Genomic DNA, 19,989 nt, shown 5'->3' on the forward strand with positions numbered 1-19,989 from the left:
AAACAGCCTTCCTTGTAGCCATTACATCGGCTAGGAGAATTTCTGAGCTTCGGGCTCTGATGGTGGACCCACCATACACGGTGTTCCACAAGGACAAGGTGCAGCTCCGCCCAAATCCGGCGTTCCTCCCTAAAGTAGTCTCGGCTTTCCATCTCAACCAGGACATATTCCTACCGGTCTTCTTTCCCAAACCTCATACATCTCGTAGGGAGCAGCGGTTACATTCACTCGACATCCGTAGGGCGCTCGCCTTTTATATTGACCGTACAAGGCCCTTCCGCAAAATGCCCCAACTCTTTGTTGCAGTGGCGGACCAGATGAAAGGTCAGCCCGTCTCTTCTCAGAGGATTTCATCCTGGGTAACTGCGTGCATCCGCACTTGCTACGAGCTAGCTCATACCTCTTTGGGTCATATTACCGCACATTCTACCACGGCCCAGGCCTCGTCGGCTGCCTTCTTAGCTCGAATACCTATTCAGGAGATATGTCGAGCAGCTACGTGGTCTTCAGTACACACCTTTACTTCCCATTATGCCCTGGTGCAGCAGTCCAGAGACGATGCAGCCTTCGGCTTGGCAGTTTTCCATTCTGCAGTTTCTTACTCCGACCCCACCGCCTAGGTAAGGCTTGGGATTCACCTACTTGGAATGGATATGAGCAAGCACTCAAAGAAGAAAAGACGGTTACTCACCTTTGTAACTGTTGTTCTTTGAGATGTGTTGCTCATATCCATTCCAAAACCCGCCCTCCTTCCCCACTGTTGGAGTAGCCGGCAAGAAGGAACTGAGGAGCGGACAGGTCGGCAGGGGTATATATTCGGTGCCATAGCGGCGCCACGCCAGGGGGCGCCCAGCCGACCCACCAGGTGTTGATAGTCATGGATCCTGGGCCCCTCTGTGCTAGGTACTCTATGAACTAGAATAAAAATCTGGTCCCTGTCTTGCAAAGTTTATAATCTACGTATAAGCCAAGAGAGAACATGTGAACACAACAAACAGCCAAGAGAAGCATAAGGAAACAAGCTTTAAGGTCTTGCTTTAAAGAAGCCGTGTAACTTACCTTTATATGGATGTGGCTTTCTTCCAGTAAGCAGTGGAGATTTGCTTGAAGTTACTGTGGGTACAACCGTAAAATATTCAGGACCCTCAGGTAAGCCTTCTGTCATCTCTGCTACTGGGTGCTGAGGCAGCATGTCATCCAAATAATCTTCCTCATCATCCAGTATATCACCTGAAACAAAATATTTGAAAACGCAGACATTGTCAAAAAACACATGTTCTCTTCTCACTCCCATTTTCTATACAGGTTATTTTATTAGGCAATTTTTTTGTTGATTCCATGTATTTTTATTATTGCTTTTCTGTGTATATAGATCAAGGCTTCTCAAGCTTTTTTTGCTGGGCCTCCCTTTGAAAATATTTCAGGCTGTGATGCCCCTCTCCTCCCCCACAAAAAAGTGATAGAAAATTACTGTACATACTCATGGTATCACCACCCTTATGTCTACGCTGCTGCTGGCAGTGGTGCTGCCTTCAGAGCTGGGTGGCTGGAGAGTGGCAGCTGCTGGCCGGGTGCCCAGTTCTGAAGACAGTGCCGCCACCAGCAGCAGTACAGAAGTAAGGGTGGCATTGTATGGTACTGTCACCCTTACTTCCGTGCTGCTGCTAGTGGTGGTGCTGTCTTCAGGGCTCACCTGGCAGTGGTCCGGATCTTCAGTGGCACGTCGGCAGTGGGTCTTTCAGTGCCACGGAAGACCCAGAGTGAGTGAAGGACCCGCTGCCGAAGTGCTGCTGAAGACCTGGACCACCACTAGCTATCTGAATTGGGCCCCACGCTTCCTAAAGCCGGCCCTGGTTGTCATCAGAACTGGGTGGCCAGAGAGTGGCAGCTACTGTATCCTCCGCAACTCGCTTTTCCCCCAGTGACACTGTTGTGATCTCACGACCCCTTACAATAGCCTTGCGACTCCCTTTTGGGTCGGGACCCCAGTTTAAAATTATCTATATCAGTGTTTCTCAAGGTACTATGACCATGATAGCATATTTTTTAGTACTGAGCAGGTGCAGATAGTTGATAATCAGTGGGGCTCTGCATGAGAACTCAGGTTTACCTGAGTAGTTCACAGTGCCAGATCAGGGCTGTTTACGAACCTGTTTCTAAGAATTGTTTTATTACAAACTAAGATAGTGATCACATACAGATATCTACCCTCTCCCCACAAGCAAAGTGAACAAAGCAAATTCTCATAGTTCAGCCCAGAGTTGTGCTACTAACCTTCTGATTCATAGTCCAAACTTGAAAAATCAAAGTTTTCCTCCAACAGACAGGAGTTCGCTGTGGGTGACATGGGTGCAATGCTCTCTCGTTTTCGAGCAATTTCCTCCTGAAAGCCCTTCAGCCAATCCTTAGTCTTAGGTCGGATATTCACTGCTCTGCCCTTGACCTAGAGTCATGAAAGAATTGTTTTCTCTTTGTTAAGAAAATGAGAATAGTGCCCCAACACGCTAAGTAAATGCAGATGTTCCATCTCATAAGTGCTTCATAAATCTGGATGGCATTAGATTCATTTCAGAAGTTCAATGACAAGGAAATACTCTTCCTAGTACCATCAGGGAAAAAAAAAAACAATTAATCCTTTGGATGTAACAATACTCCAGGTATTGACTAAACAACTCTGCTGCTCTTATTGGGCTTGTTTATGTTGTGGCTTTCTTCAAAGTTTTCATACTGAAATTAGTCTTGTAGTTCTTGATTACTCAATGCTGCATTCAACAGTCATTTGCTATTGGAGAGAAATGGTAAAATGTCACAGCAATTATGCTGTATAATTTTTAAAATGATGATCATAATAATTAGGGATGGTATTTTCTAAAGTGACTTAAGAGCATATGGAGTATGTACTCATAAATCACTTAGGCCAGTGGCTCTCAACCTTTCCAGACTATACTGTACCCCTTTCAGGGGTCTGATTTGTCTTGCATACCCCAAGTTTCACCTCACTTAAAACTACTTGCTTATAAAATCAGACATAAAAATACAAGTGTCACAGCACACTATTATTGAAAAATTGCATACTTTCTCATTTTTACCATATAATTCAATTGGAATATAAATAGTGTACTTACATTTTAGTGTATAAAATATACAGCAGTACACGTACCCTTGGTTGAGAACCACGGACTTAGGCATTTTGAAAAATCCCACCAGTGCTCTAGCAGCCTGATACCTAACCATACAACAGGCCCCAAATTGCCTCCCCAAACAAACAAACAAACAAACAAACATGACTGTGGATCCATGTGAGAAATTAAAGCAGAGAAGAACCTTAGCTGCTGATACATTTTGCATTACTGTACATGTTGGCACCATTACATTATGTTCCAGTTCCAGAGCTCTGTTTATAAGCTCCTAAAGAAGCAATCCCTGCCTTCCTTATATGGGCAGGCCTTAGAAGTGATTGTTGTGGTTATTCAGCTTCTTTGAAAAATCAGGCCATAGATTTAGGTGCCTAGATATGGACTTGGCTATCTAACCTAAGCCACCCATTTTTGAAAAGTGGTGTGAATTCACTAAAATAAACCCGAGATGGTTTTACCTTGATACCATCCATATCCAGAACACTGAGAGCTGACCTGCTGTCTGCAAATGTTACCATCATCTGGCCTCGATTGATCCTAGTAAGAACAGAGAGAGGAGACAACTGTACAGTTTGCTGTCCATAAGGAAACCGTATGACTAAATGGTGTCTATAGTAATTCTGCATTTTTTCATTTAGGTCTTTCGACAGCGCAATTTCTTACAAGTGTTTTTGTGACAGATGGGACCAAGTATCCCAGCACTGGCTCCCACTCACCATCCATCCTCCCTCATGTGGCCCCACCAGAGTGGACGCTACTGAGGCTGTCCTCAAAGCAACAGTTCATCCTTCTGAGGCGAGGTTAAGAAAACGTCACACACCTTCCTTCATCCACAGTATTTCCCCCATCCAAGTGTAACACAGCTCTCCCCTTCCATGTACCAGCTTCATTTGCTCTGTGTGAAGTCTGCACTTAAAGCTGCCTCTCAGAGGGCACACAACCTCCCCAAAGGCTACTAATCTGTCCTAGGGCAAGCTGCAAAGGGGCATGAAAAAAGCAAAGCACACTCCTCTCAGCAGCCATGCAATGCTCCAAACCTTCACAAAGCATGTGGTGGTGGGATCCCAGGGCTGCTCTTGAACCCATACCCCTTACTCAGTAGTGTGCAGGGCTAGAGAGAGCCAAGCTGACAGTATTTAGCAAAACAATCTCCTGTAATAAGTAGGTCAAATGCATCGTAATTGATTTGTTGGTCTTGCTGTCAAGTCACAACTACTGCCACAAAGAAGTTAGATTCCAGCAGGAAGGAGCAGGGATAGCAGCATTTTGTGGCCAGGCACAACTTAAGATGTATGCCCCAGCTGAACAGTGTAACTCCACTCCCATATTTCAGTGGCACAGTCGGATCTGCTGGCCCTTTCCCCACTTTGGATAAGTACTTTTCATCCTGTTGTTTTCTTCCACTCATGGTAATGTAAATCAAAGACTGCCCAGCTGTGCTAGTTTTCTTCAACACAGAACTCCCATAGCTACCAGGAGGCCCAAAATAACAAAACTGCTCCAACAGGGTATAGAATCAAACATCCTCCCTCACACTCAGTAGGTCCAGGAATGACAAAAAAGCCTGAGCCCACAAGGATAGGCTAGAGGCTCTAAAATCCAAAAGGGATGGAGTCACCAGGAGATCCAAGTGGGTGTGAAAGACTGCCAAGGAAAGCAGATTTTCTCAGGTCACAGGAATGGGAGGCACGGATTAGAAGTACTGCAAATTGAGGCAACACCCAATGCATGAGAATTAAAGGGCTGAGCCTGAGCAAGGTGAAGAGCTGACCCTAAGGAGGCAGATTCAGGGCAAAGCCTCTGACCTGGAGCACTGCATACGCTTTTCCCTCACATAGCCAAGGAACCTGTTAGGATATTTCTTTAGTTGGATGGAGAGAAAAGAAACATAAATGCTGATAATTTCTTATCATTAATGCAATCCAAATGCAATACATTACAGTCTAAAACAGTTATTCCTATTCCACACAGTTAATGTATTTTAATTTGGATTTAAAAGAAAAATAGATTGCACATGTCAAGAATCAACATTTACCTGACAAGAACAATGGTGCCATAATTCTCAAATATTTGCATAAGCTCAGTCCGCAAGTCCTCGGGAAATTCGTTTGTCTCTTCAGAGGTTGGTGACTGGAGATTTACCATTACGGTGGCATCCAATGGTCCCTGGAAGGATGACACTTCCTGGAAAACGCTCTCGCGGGCAGCCACATCAACTTCCTGGACTTCCACTTCTACAATAGCTAACACGGGCCTAGATTTTATACACACACAGACATTGCTTTCATGTTATCTAAAATCACCCTCAAATAATAGGACATACAAAAGATTGGTTGTCTGAAAGCGAGAATATTTTTAGATGTTGTATTTCTGCAGCACCTTTCATCCTGGGATCTCAAAGCACTTTGCAGATATTTTAATTAAGCTTAACAATACCCCTTTGAAGTAAATAACTGTAATACCCATTTTACACATAGGGTATGTCTACATAGCAGCTGGGAACATGATTCTCTGCTCAGGTAGACAGACATGTTAGCTCTGCTTGAGCTAGTATGTTAGAAGATACTAGTGTAGCTGGGGTAGCAGCTTGGGCTAACCACCCAAATACATACCCATGGGGTCTCACTGGGTTTGTACTCAGGTGGCTAACCCGAGCTGCCATCTGTGCTAACCCCAGCTACGTTGCTATTTTTCATGCATTAGCTTGGGCAGAGCTAGCGCATGCCTATCTTCCCAAACTGGGAAGCATGATCCCAGCGGCAGTGTAGACATACCGCGCGAAAAAAGTTGAGTAGTGGGCCCAAGGCCACATAATGAGTAAGCAGCACAGCGGGCAACAGAACCCCGGAGTCCTGACTCTATTACTCTGTCTACTACCTCATATAGGGTCTCACAGATTTACCACCACTACATTTAGCTAAAAGATAGTGGTGATAATATACTGTATTAAGAAACATAACAACAACACTAATACGGTACTTGGCAATTCCATAGGACCTTCCATCCCAAGATCTCAGAGTGCTTTACTTATATTAATAAATTGTTTCTCAACATCTTTATGAAATAGGGAAGTGTCGGTTCCCAAGAGGCATAGTGAGGTTAAGTGGTTTGCCCAAAGTCACACAGGATGTCCAAGACAAAGCAGTTTTTCTTCTTGGCTTCCAGTTCTTTTGCCCTAGGCCCAGGATTAACAGTGAGAGGACAATGTACCCTTAAGTATGCAATGTGTTTGTGTAGTACAGATGCATCAATGATATTCTAAATAGTTATGAATCGTCTCTTATGTGTTAGCTCTGTGTGCCAAATCTACATAAATAGGGGGAAGCTGTCAAAAGGGCTGAGGCTTGGCCTCTGTAGATGCAATCTGCACTCTCAAGATTGTACTTGCAAATGCACTGAGGGCACTCATTGGACACTTGAATATCTAACTACCTGTCATTGCTACCTGCTACCTCCACTACAGCTGGTTCTGTAAGACACACTACCAGAATGAACAAAAAGACGGAAGGTTGAGATGAAGGAAAGATGGAAATTAAAACAAACCTTCTATAGGAAGTGTTCACTATTTCAGAAAACATCATTGATTAGTACATAGTTGTATGTTAAAAGAGATACGCTGGAGTCTCTTTTTATAGCACATCCTGGAAAATCAAACCTACTGAGTGTAATTAAAAAGTGTTGTTAAAACGTGATTACTGTAGTGGTGGTTGCTGTAATTGGGAACCAAGGTAAAAGAAGCCTGGCTTCAAATGTTGCATTTGATAATGATTGTGGCAATGACACTGTTAGCTGCGGGAGCCAGTAGTGTCAGTGCGAATGGGCTTGTGCCTTGACATAGAGAAGTGGTTTGTTTGTGAGAAGCATGTTCTTTCATTGCTGCAGAAAGGTGAAACAGTCCTCTAGAGTAACAATAACGTGAAAAGCACAGGGTTAACTTTTGTGATTCACTGAACACTGCTGTGAGAAACAAAACAGAAGCATTTCCATAGAGCAGCCCAGGATAATTACAGAAGTGATGTTGAAAACAGACAAGCTTTTTGAGATACATTTATCAAAGCACTCATAGCATTCATTTCACAACAAGTGAAACAATAACAGTGAGCAACGGAAGTTAATGTGTATAATTTTTCTTTAGGGAGAAGATCTATAATCAATGTGGCTGTCTCAATTTTTGGTTTTGTTCTCTTCCCCTTTCTCAGGAAAGTGGGGAAGTTTAATGTGTTTGCATCTCAGGAAAGCTCATTAACAGTCACACACACCCCAGCTCTACTCACACAATTTATACTGCTAAGGCAATACATCTCAGCTGCTTTCGTTCTAGCAGAAGACTAGGTGGTAGCCTGTCATTGCTGCACCTTTGATTGCTTGAGCTGCCAGAAATGAATGAGGAGAGGCATCAAATCATCCAGGCCTTGCCTCTGCAGCTTGTCCAGCCCTTGCTGAGCTCATAGTGCAGAGGAAAATTAATACAAGCCCCCCGGCACTGCCACCCTTTGGTTTAGAACCATGATAGGTTTAAATGTCAAAGTGCTGAACAGAGAATAAGCATGTAGTGTCCGTTAACAATCATTCTTGGCCCTTCCATTGAATATATATTTCAGTGAGCCTCAATGTAATCAGAGAAAGATCATCTAAGCTAGGACATTACCTATGATCAGATGCCTGCAGCTCCGCTCTTCCATAATACATCAGGGCACCAGGAGTCCAAGTGTGTTTGACTTTAGTTTCAGCACTCAGATCACTATCTAGGAGATTGATCTCTCCAGCTATACAGCACAAAAGAGCATTAAAGTTCATAGACTCGTAACAATAATTAAAACTATTTTAGCAATCTGCATTTCACAGAACTGTGATTTTTACCAAAACACATTGTTCCTGAAGCACTCCATCTAAAGGATGGCTTATATCCCTCTAGATCCTGAATCTCCTAATAGAAAACAAAATGTAAAAAGAAGTGCAATCGATAGCACAGATCATTAGAACAAGACAAAACGCAAACTAATAACTTTTCAGAGACGTATATAATTTAGCATCACACACTGTCACATTAAAGAATAGCGTTTTCCTCCAGCCTGAGAAAGCCTATATTTTGAAATAACCACATGCAGTTAAGAGAACAGAAAGAGGAAATCCTGTATGGCTATAGCTTCTCTGCTTTCCACATGGTTTTTCTGGCTCACGGGAAATGTTCAAATCTGGGATAAGAGTGTAGTATAGATTGTTGCTTCCTTACCAGCTAGTGCCTACTCTGGACTCCCACTTTATGCTAGGGGAGGCACTGTGCTTCCCTTGGAAGCATGAAGAAATGGACGGAAGAATTGCTAAGCCTGGGGAGAAGGGTTATTTCTCAATCTCCAGAGCTCAAGATGAGTTACTGTCGGACACTGTCACTTCTCCTGGCTGCCTCATACTAGCTATACTATCTCTTCCTTTTGATCTAGGAACTGAACTGTAAACAACCTGAAAGGAATGTCTCCGCACCTCTGCGAACAGCTCTCTGGCCCACACACCCATTATTCTCCACTCTCTAGTACAGAAATGGAAGTTGGAATATTGGGCAGATAAGCGGGAGAGAGAGAGGGGGGAAGCTTTGCCACCAAATAGAAGGGGTAGTGGAGTTTATAGGTGGTGAATGGAACCAGAAGGATTGGGTGGGGCTCAAAGGCAGAAAATGGGGAGGGGGAGAAGATGGATCTCCTAACTGTGTTACCACTTGGGCTAGCTTTGGAAGGTCTGTAAGTACAGAAGAAAGATGTTTCACTTATTTGCTACTTTCTTCCAACATATGGTGGGCTCTTGCAGCCCTGCTAGATCATCCTATCTACAGTGTCTGCTCAGCCAGCTGAAGTCCTCTCTGGGGCCACCTGAAAGAACTGAGGGAGAAAGAGAAATTATTGAAATAGCTGAGGATATTTTTTTAGCTGAAAAGATGCAATGGAATTACTGGATAGTCTGCAACAATCATAAAGCAGTAGGGAAATATGAGGAGAGTTATTCAACTTCTGCATGCATTTAGAACAATGGCAGACCTGCTAAAACATGAAAAAATGACAAAGGTATAGAAACGTGAAAAAAACAGAAAGAGTGAGAGGCAGATTCTTAAGGGAGGATTTTCAGGCTAACTGTGGTCTACAAGGTGGAAGGGAAAAAAATTTGGGTCAATTATTGAGCAGCCAAAAATGGAGAGAGGGTGCCTCTGCTAACTGTGAGAAGTGGGGCGAGGGGATACCAGCACTTTTATCCTCCCATCCAAGTATTGTTTTCTTCTTGGCTATTCAGCTTGGATATTTTGATTATCGACCGCAACACAAACCCCTCTATACCTATGTATAGGACCCTACTGGCTTAGAAGAACTGCAGCCCTACCAATATTTGAGCTTATTTCTCACACAAACTGAAGTTCACATATTGTTATCCCCTGCATCTCATCCTTTCTATGGTTTTATTGCTTCTTAAGCTCATGCCTCTCTTTACTGGTCATGATCCTCTTTTTACTACACCATCAGATTTTAAAATAAATAGGAGATGATTTATGTTACATTAACATCCACACTGGTTACCCTCGCTTTCCTTCACGGTATTTATACTAAGGCAGTCCATGGGATGACCCTTATATCTTAAGACGTAAATTCACCTTTGCATGCATGAATCAGATAATTTCTCACGTAACTCTTCACTTTGCATGTGTAAGTGCAGTTTTTACACACACTAATGGCTGACATGCAGATTTAGAGGCTGGTACGGAAATATGGCTCTGGCTACAAAAAGTTTAGTTTTTTTTTTTTTAAACTGTCTTAGTATTTTATAGCTTTTAACTTACAGATAAAGTAATGCATTGCACTTCCATAGCACTTTCCATTTAAGGATGTCATAGTACCTTACAAATATGAATTAATAAAACCTCATAACATTCCCTAACAACAACTGAGGAAACCAACATCATCTCAGGAAACCAAGGCACAAGGCTCAGACTCTTACTGAAATCAGTAACAACAGGGGCAGGAATAGGCTGTAGCTAAGGCCTGGTCTACACTGGGTGGGTGGGTGTCGATCTAAGATATGCAACTTCAGCTACAAGAATAGCGTAGCTGAAGTCGACGTATCTTAGATCGACTTAGACTGACTTACTTCGCGTCCTCGCGGTGCAGGATCGATGGCTGCTGCTCCCTCCATCAACTCCGATTCCACCTCTCGCCCTGGTGGAGTTCCGGAGTCAACGGGGAGCGCGTATGGGCACTGATGTATCACGTCTAGATGAGATGTGATACATCAATCCCTGATAGATCAATCACTACCCGCCAATCCGGTGGGTAGTGTAGACATACCCTAAGTGACTTGATCAGGTTTCAAGTGTGACTTCTGTATTCATGAAAGCAGTCCTACTGAAACCAAAGGGAGTACCACCATGAGTAAGGTAATCACAGTTTCACCCAGACTAAAGGCCAGATCCAGGTATAGAACCTAGAATCTCAGACTGCCCGTCTTCTTCTCTAATCACTAGACCAAATTCTGTCCCTTGGATCTGGTGAGATCTGACTACCCAGCATCATTATTTAAAATGAGAAATGCAAAAATGAGAATGACGCTACACACCTGTTTTATCAAATGGAAGCTTCTTTCTCCACCAAAGCACTCTGTCAGTCCAAGCAGGGGTTCTGCACTTATCACTTGTATCATAAGCCTCTGAGCCAAGGTCATATTTATATGTTGGTCCAAAATTAATAGTGCCTTCATGAAAGTCTTTAAAAATCTATTAAAAAATATCATTCCTTCAATCAGCTAAATTCCTGCTTATGAAGGTTTCATAGTCACATATTCACTTTTATTAGAATAATCACACATTTTTTTTAATGAATGTACCCATAGAAACGCATGTCTGAAATGCCCTCATTTTCATTCTTTGTTAAAGGCAATTAATTCAGGTCAAAATATGGGTGTTCTGGAAAAAGGCTATTTTCAGTTTGGAGCAAATGGGATAAATCCCCTTACTTTTCCACTGGATTTCTGCTGCTGTAGTTGATCAAATTCCAGGAGTCTTTTCCAGTCTTGTCGTTTCAGAAAATAAAAGACTTCTTCATATGTCAGATCAATGCGATAGTTAAAATCACCACACCAGAACACGTAGTCATGTGAGAACACATTCCTTCCCTGGTTGGGAGATATAGAATTTAAGACACAATTTAAAATTATACATTTTAATCAACTGAGTTTTAAAACTCAGTCTCCCTGGAATACTATATTTTGGACTTGTTTACGAGGTTTTAATTGCTAACTCCAGTGCAGACTAAAAAACTGGTCTCTACATTTCTTTCTGCATCCCACAGTTATTTAGTCACATTTCTACATCCATAATTTAGATATCTGAACTGCTGGCACAGTCAAGGACTTATATGCCTGCATGATCTAAACTGCAGCCATAAAATGCTCTTGCTATTGCATGCACCGGCAAAAATAGAGCTTTCAGGCAAGACCAGGCTGAAAATGTGCCCCTACAACTGCATAGCACATTTCTGTAAATGTAAAGTAATAATATTAACAGAGATTCACTCCAATGTTTAAGCTTCATGTGTTATGCCACAGATAACTGCACTTTTTTCAAATAAGTTATAAACCTCTAAACATAGGGATTCGTAACGGAAACACTTCAGACCTGTATCTATAGCATCACTAGAGGGCACTGTTAATATATATTACACACACACAAAATATACACCGATATAGTAAAGGTACAGGATATAAAATAGTTAATTAGCTATTAGAAGGACTGCTATATGCATGATTTTATGGACATTTAGAATGGATACTCTATGCAGGGTTTCAATACTGGCACTATTATTTCTAACATAAATGGAAACTGATTAATATGCTATATGCCAAGCCTCTAAACCCTGGAAACAACAGAGAGTTAAATTTTATGCTCTTCAACCTAAATGCTCTTCTTTGCTGACTTAACAGAATAAATGAACACATCACAAACTGGTCCTTTCGTTCCCTGGCTTACAGGCTCTCTGGAGAAGTCTGAAAGAAATGACAGCTGTGGAAATCTAAAGTGGCCAACACCATTAAGGCAAGCACAGGAACACAGCCACAAAAACCCTACAGGGCCACTTGCTGGCCTTAAAAAGAGACAACTGAGAGGTGATTAACAGAATATCATCAAAAAAAATCATATTGATATAAATATAGAAGAAAGGGATCTCAGAATGTCCGTTTGCACCACATTCTGATAAAGATAACCATTAAGGTGCGCTCCTTGGTCTTGGGACATGGGACTCTAGGGGAAGTGCAGGGAGAAAGGCTGAAGACGAGCAGGAAGCATGTGGGCTGTGTGCATGAGACTGAGGAGTTGTGGCATGTCACAATCAAAGAGGAGTGGCTGGAGTATGATGCACTCTGGATACGCTCTGATAGAAAATGGTTTTTTAGGGACTCTTCCTAACTAATTCAAGTTAGAGCAGCCCCAGGGGGAACTAATCTGTTCTGGGTCTGAGCAGAGAACCAGGGAGCCATTACTGTCTCTCTGATGCCACCACACCTGGTTCTTCACGTGTAATCTTGACAACTGGAGAATCTGGTCCACAATGCATAAAGTTTTCAATTTGTGAATCAGGTGGGTGTGATAGTGAGTGATGAAGCATTATGATGGTGGGAAACTGGTTACATCCCTTCATTGTTCATGTTCAGGAATTCTAACATCTGGGTTTTTTAAAGGTGTAGAATTTTTGTAGAGAAAGTATCATTTGTTTTTGGGTTAGCTGGTCTCCATGGAAATATGCTTTCAACCTTAATTTCTTATTTATTAAGTTCTTTTGTGTGAATATTCCAATTGCCTCCTGTGCTGACGTGCCAGGTGGTGTAGATTGCTACTGATTCTCACAATTAAAAATCTAATGATACAATTTTCACTCCCATTCACAACATTTCTTGTCTGAGACATCTTACATTCTTACCATTGGGAAACTGAGTTTCTGTGTAATCTCTTTATAATCTTCATTCCTCTCTTTCACTTGAGACTGACCAGCTGTCAAGTGACTGCATATGAAGCAAAAACTGGTGCTGTGGAACTGGAAACGGATGCCTACTGCGCCTTTATTCCCAGCTTTCCCTCTCATCCCTGTTTTCACTGTGTCTATTGCAACATCCCTGGACAAAAAAAAAAAAAAAAAAAAAAAAAAAAAAAAAAAAAAAAAAAAAGTGGGGGTAGGGGGAAAGGGAAGGGAAAAAATAATCAATCATCACTGGAAAGTGGAAAGGAAAAACATGTTATTTAGAATGATGCTTTTATTTTCCCTCCAATTATTAAACATGTGAATGAGCAGAGATTCATGTTGTTCAATAGATCTCTTAGGGTCCTTTGCTGGAACATTACTATTGGCCATATTGATGTTCTAATGTTTCAGATTACCAGTTAAAAAGAATAATACAGTAATAAAACAATTGAATGAAATAACTTTCTCCTTGAACCACCTCTCTTGGCATCCTTTCCAAACTACTCAGCATTCTTTGCATGAAAACATTTCTGTAGCTCTTGAAACTTATATGAGGTTTACTTTTAATGTTTGTCTTTATAAAAAAAAATCCTTTGAAGTAGTGACAATAATTAATGGTCACCTTTTACTTCTTTTTATTTTCCATTCTGCTGATATGAATCAATACTGGACAGCTGATTATCAACTGAAACGGCATTTCCATACCATGAAACGCAACTTTTGTAGTGGAGGTGGGCCACATCTCTGGCGTATCAATGCAAATATCAAAGCATACAGATTATAAAATCTGTGTTTGTCAAACTAGTTAATAGTTAGAAACAAATTCGTAGACCTGGAGCACTGAAACGGTGTTAGTTTTGATAACAAATTGCCTGTTGCATCCATATTGTTAGTTACATGGTATTTCAATTACATCTTAGCAATTAATGTACCATTGTTTTACATTATATTATAAAGGGACCGATTTGGCAAAACAGACCACCTGTTAAGCAGGATAATTACTTCCAGATAGCCAGTCTATTTTGAGAATAATGCACATCTGTCTGTTCAGATAAGCAAATGGTGAGATCATAATGGTAACTGCCCCAGCCCTGTGTGAATCCTTCCTATTGAGAAAATTTCCAGTTACTTTGTACATAAAATCATGTGCACTGGACTAGAATACTTGTGTCCATTGATGCGGGGCAATATCTGGAGGGGACAAATGTTAAATCTTTGGTTGGCTTTTGGTTACACACATCATTGGAGGTTCTAGAGGTGTTGGGGAAATTTCATACCACAACCCATGCTTTGGTTCCTTCTCTTTCCTGGCTGGTGAAAGCCAGTAGGGAAATACTAGCTCGTGGGTTGGCTGATGGGGAACATCAACACCTTCTCTTAGAGGGTTTTGACCATTTTAAGGAATCATGTGTTCTGTGTCTGCTCTAAGAAGCCATCCATTGATGCTGCCAACCTATCCAACTATCAACTGGAATCTACTTGTCCATTCTTGGTTAAGGTTATAGGAAACGTTGTGGTGAGACAACCTCATAGTATCCTGAGCCTCTGAGTTCCCTGACCCATTCATTGTGATATATACTTCAATCACGTCCCACTTTATTCATCTCCTGTTTACACTAGTCCTAATCTTTTAATCTCCTTTAGCATAGAAGCCTTTCTCTGCCTCTGATCATTTTTGTTGTCCTTTTCTGGATTTTTCTTTTTTTTAAACTACAAAATCACGTGGCTAGGATTGGCTGTGTCCATATATCCTATAGCAGCCCATTAGTATTAAATAATGAAACTCAGCCACTTACTAAAATCAAAACCTTTCAGGAGTTTCAACGGGCCACTGCTCTATATCTGAATGCTAACAGGTTGACAGCTGCAGTAGAACCAGTCTGTTGAGTAATTCTGATCCCTTTTTATTCAAGCTGGAGTACTCAAATTTCATCTACTAAAAGGTATTCTCCTTCTTTGGATTACTTTTATCAGACAGGTTAGTTAAAAAAAAAATCAGGAATTTAGTCTTTTCCCTTTAGAACGGAGAAGGCTGCAGTAAGGGAAGACTAGTGTTATCTGGATTCCATTAGCCTGACTGCAGAGCTAGGTACAATGTGCACGGACCTTCTTGGTGGCTATCAGACTAGTGAAAGAGAAGGTAAGATAGCCCAGGAAGCTTTGATACTCTTGAAGGTTTTAATGACCCAGCAGTGCATTTGGCATGGGGTGGATGATATTGTTCTAGTCTTCTCTGAGAGATGCCAGTGGGTAGTTCTGGCCAATTACTCCTCTCCCACCCGCATATCCGTAGGCATACTTCATTCCACTGCACAGGCATTTTCATGCAGGCTCTGTTCTGTTATCCACCCTACCCAATGTGTATGTGAGTCTGCTGAGGTAGACAGGGAGATGGTACGAGTTCCACTGTCATCACTACTGTACACAGAAGTCACACAACTCTGTCTCTGTCAATTTAAGCCTAGATGCTGTAGTCTATATGGTTCCCCAGTGCTTGGTTGAAATGGAGACTTAATGACAGCAAGCTCGCTGAAGCTAAATCTACAGAATAAAGGAGTGCTGGTGGCGGAAGCAGCATAAATATATGGTTGGAAAGTTTTCTCATCTTATTACCAACAAGATTATCCACTCTCTGGCCCAAGAGTTTTTGATTTAAGTGTACTTTGCAGTCCTGATTGCTCCTGGATCTCAGATGTCGTCAGTGGCCAAAAGCATCTTTTTTCCCCATGTGAATCTGCAGCCTTTTATCTCAGATCTGGACCTTGTAACTCCAGGCTGTATTACTATAGTGCTCTCTCCATGAGACTACACCCGAAGAACACTCCAAAGCTGCAGCTGCTGCAGAGTACGTCTAGCTACACGTTTGGCAGCGTTGGTCACAGGGAGAATATGATGACAGTTCTGCAATGGCTGGACTGGCTTTCTATTTACTTTAGGGCGCAAGTCAAGGTCTTGGTAGGAAACTACATATGGCTTAGTTCCTGGGTGCCTCAGAGGCTGCCCCGCTCCCTTTGTGCTACTAGAACAATTGGGGAAGGCGCTCTTAATGGTTACTATAGTTAAAAATCTGAGATGAAATCTTGGCCCCACTAAAGTCAATGGGAGTTTTGCCATAGTCTTCAACAGGGCCAGGGCCAGGATTTCATCCTGGGGACTGATGGCAGGACAGTCTATCTAAGGATCTTATACAATCCCCATTACCACAGCACCTGAACACCACACAATCATTAATGTATTTGTCCTCACAGCGCCTCAGTGAGGTAGGGCAGTGCTATTATCTCTAGTCTACAGAGGGGGAACTGAGTCACACACAGAAAGTGACTTGCCCAAGGTGACATGGGAAGCCTGTAGCAAAGTAGAGACTTGAACCCAGGCTCCCTTCCTCTATCAAAGGAACGATCTTCTCAGAGGAGAGATCTTGACTCTCTTGATCTCCCTCTCTAGGATCTGCTTCCCCTGTTGGTTCCAGGAACTGCATTAGGCCTATTTCTTTTCTCCAGCTTTTGTCTGTGCTGGTTATGTGTGCAGGGAAGTGAAGTAGGGAGAAATTTATAAAGGTGCCCTGGACAGTTTGACTTTCACTAGGAGTGGGCCATCTAAGGGAGCAAGTGCTTTTAAAAATATCTCCTCCTTGGTCTATTTTTGATTGGAGTCTTCTCCTTTTACCCAGTTTGGCGTCAGTACAGCTTATGTTGTAAAATACTGTACAGATGTCCTAACTTGCTCATTTCTATTGATTTTATTTAAAATAAAGAAATAAAGTAAAATTATTACTTCCCATGTGTGAGGAATATTTGTTAGCCAATGAAATTCTATTTTTAACTGGAATTTTTATTTCCACCCCTAGCCCAACCTCATGTTTACAATTGCACGGGTTAATGAGCTTACACAAAATGAACACATTTCTGCAGCAGGAATTCTCAGCAAAAACAGGCCTTCACCTCAGGGCTGGACTGAAGAACTTTGGGGCCCTGTGAACTATGGCATTTAGGCATCCCCCACCTTCCCTTCTCCTACAGGGTAGGAAGCCTTGGGATGAGGGTCAGGTACTGTCCCAGATGGTGGGACAATCTGTGTGTGGAGGGGTCAGGTTCTGCCCTAAGGGAATGAAGGGCTCTGGAGGAGCGGTTAGAGAATGAATCCACCCTGCACTCAGCTAGCAGCAGTTCCTGTCCCCCAGGGCTGGCCCAGCTCCCCACTCCATCCCACTGGTTCTTGCCACAGCATGCTGGTAGAGTCCTCCCCCGCAACTCCTTCCTGGGCCATGATTTCTGTGTGTGCGCCCCCTGGAGTCAGGGCCCCCCTGAAATGGAGGCACTGTTCAACTGCACTGAGTGCACATTGATTAATCCAGGCCTGCTTTTCCTGCTCCCAACCCCAGGTCGCAGGAAACTGTTTGTGAAAACATGACACCCTCGTACCTGATGAAGGGGACGTGATAAGGTCGTACAAAGATGAAGAGACAAACACCAACAAGCTGTGCTGATGTCAGCAGAATGTACCGGTGAGTCCTGGAAACCGCTTTCTGAAGCTGTTCCCCCCACATTTTCCTATTAGTTGTACTGGAACAAAAACAAAACATTGAATGAATTGAACAGAAATGAAATAAAAGTCATGTTGAAACCTCTTTCTTTACAATGTCTCTTTCCCCTGCTCTTGCAGCACGAGGCAGAGGGCAGTAAAGTGAGAGTTAAATGGACCCTAACTGCTTAGGAGGTGACCAGCTACACATGCTCAATAGTGAATTCACTGCTACTCTCAAGTGATGGTTAGGCAGCTACGTCTGCATAGATTCTACCTCGCAGACCTCCTGATTTTTCTTGTCCTAAAGATCTACTGATACATGCAGATGAATAGCTGGCTCACCAACCATGCTACACAATACTATAGCTTTGCTATTGCTAAAGACGATATCTAAATGTTAAGCCAGAAGAATCAGTAGTAAAACGCTACCTTCCTCAGTTGTTTTTGCCCCTTTCCCCCTGAGTTCTCCTCCAGCCTGTCAAGGAACAGATTTTTTCACAGGCATGGACAAGAAGCGTTGATTCCTTACCTCTACTTTTTACCCTAGCAGTACCTTTATGAATACACAGATAAATACTTAAGTAGTAAAATAATATATAGAGATATACCTATCACAGAACTGGAAGGGACCCTGACAGGTCATTGAGTCCAGCTCCCTGCCTTCACTAGCAGGACCAAGTACTGATTTTGCCCCAGATCCCTAAGTGGCCCCTCAAGGACTGAACTCACAGCCCTAGGTTTAGCAGGCCAATGCTCAAACCACTGAGCTATCCCTCCCCCCGTGCCCTGCATTGGCTTAGAAAGTACACTGATACGCACTGTATAAAAATGAGAGAGTGCAAGAGAGTGCACATTTGGGCTGGTAACCTTGGCATTTGTTAATGACAAACACATTCCCACACACAGTGACCACATCCAGGTGAATGTACAAAGCACAGCTCTGTTTTCACCTACCTGGTATTTACAATATTCCCTGCATTTAATTCCACCATCTCTTCAAATCCCACAGCATATAGGTCAGGTGGGCAGCTCTCATCGTCTGCGTGGAGAGGAACAAAAGTCATGCAAGACTTTTTACCACTTTATTTGTTTTGTTTAATCATTTGCTTTCTTGACAGAAATTAGAAAAAGAGAAGTCCTATAGTTAATCTTGTGCATCCTCTGCCAAGTTATATAATTATTGTTCTTTTAATCTATCTTCAGAAAGCAACCCTTGCAGTTCCCTTTATCATTTTTCTGCTTTTCTCCTTCTGGTTTGTCTGCATCTTTTTGGTAGAAAGGAGCCCAGAACAAAGTACTTTGTTCTAGGTATGACCTCAGCAATGTTGTTTAGAGGGAGATCCTCAGTTCCCAGATCTAAGATATGATGCCACTATGTACATAATCTAAAAGTCACAATGGTTTTCCCCACTCCATCCAGTCACATTGAAATCTCATACCTAGTATGCGGTCCAATATCTCGATGTCTGTTTTTTACACAGATAATTTATCTAGCTGCAACTACTGTCCAACACCAGCATGTTTCTTCCTCCCCCTTGCTCCTGAGTAAAATTTTCTACTACTTTGAAGAAATCCTGGAGGTTCCTTCCTAACTTTCTTCCCTGTCTTCTTCAATAACCTACATCATAGATTGTAGCTGCTTACTGATGAAGGAATGCATCATTTCAATAATGCTCTTTAGACCAACTGGTACAGGAGCTGAGGGAGGTGTCACTGATGGGCAATGTAAGATACTCTCTCCTCCCACCCAGGTGTGAGCATGCCCTAGGAGAGGACTGAGAAAATCAGACACTGATCTCTCAAGTGGCTGCACAAAGCTACATCTAAATCTGCTTGTTCACCAGGTTTGCCTTAAATCTAAAGGGTTTTCATTATTATTAACCAGATAACAAGAACTTCACTCAGTCCTTAGGACTACACAGAAGAATACTGTAGGAGCCTAAATCAGATTTGCTTGCAAATTAAGAATAAGAAAAGCAGAAAAGTTCACATGCAAAAACAGTAACTGCATATTTCACATGCGTAATTTTGACACCCATTTTTAAAAATTTAGCCGTTAATGTAGATTAAAACAGCTGACTGCATGAGGTGGCTGACTTCATTGTCAGTAAGTATGTCTAGTGTGCATGAACAGAACACATGCAGCACAAAGTTGTTAATCTCCTACTTCCTGGGCCTTCTGAGACTATGGTAGTATGGGCTCAAGAGAAGAGATGCTCACATGAGACAGCCAGGGATACATGGAATTTGTTCATATATTTGTGTGCTATGCACAGGAATATCTCAGCAATGCCTGCAGAGGATTGTGTGTTACTCTGTAATGGGGAAAATAAAGGACA

At 42.3% G+C, this 19,989-nt stretch overlaps 1 protein-coding gene and 1 long non-coding RNA gene across 4 annotated transcripts in view; one reads left to right on the plus strand and one right to left on the minus strand.

Annotated features, from left to right (window-relative positions):
• The window catches only part of SYNJ2 (synaptojanin 2), a 93,313-nt gene that overhangs the window by 15,903 nt on the left and 57,421 nt on the right, over positions 1-19,989 (minus strand). For all 3 annotated transcript variants that reach the window (XM_050949433.1, XM_050949434.1, XM_050949435.1), the window contains 10 exons: positions 18,605-18,689; positions 17,548-17,688; positions 13,088-13,280; positions 11,127-11,285; positions 10,731-10,887; positions 7,786-7,903; positions 5,173-5,391; positions 3,596-3,674; positions 2,275-2,443; positions 1,060-1,230 (listed from right to left, as the gene is read on the minus strand). In XM_050949433.1, coding sequence (XP_050805390.1) covers positions 1,060-1,230; positions 2,275-2,443; positions 3,596-3,674; positions 5,173-5,391; positions 7,786-7,903; positions 10,731-10,887; positions 11,127-11,285; positions 13,088-13,280; positions 17,548-17,688; positions 18,605-18,689 — 1,491 coding nt within the window. The remainder of the gene's footprint in view (positions 1-1,059; positions 1,231-2,274; positions 2,444-3,595; positions 3,675-5,172; positions 5,392-7,785; positions 7,904-10,730; positions 10,888-11,126; positions 11,286-13,087; positions 13,281-17,547; positions 17,689-18,604; positions 18,690-19,989) is intronic.
• The window catches only part of LOC127049344 (uncharacterized), a 100,917-nt gene continuing 94,214 nt past the window's right edge, over positions 13,287-19,989 (plus strand). Inside the window, exon 1 of the long non-coding RNA XR_007773943.1 lies at positions 13,287-13,331. This is a non-coding gene — a long non-coding RNA (uncharacterized LOC127049344). The remainder of the gene's footprint in view (positions 13,332-19,989) is intronic.

The sequence above is a fragment of the Gopherus flavomarginatus genome, chromosome 4 (genome assembly GCF_025201925.1).
Source record: "Gopherus flavomarginatus isolate rGopFla2 chromosome 4, rGopFla2.mat.asm, whole genome shotgun sequence".
Classification (NCBI taxonomy): Eukaryota; Metazoa; Chordata; order Testudines; family Testudinidae; genus Gopherus; species Gopherus flavomarginatus.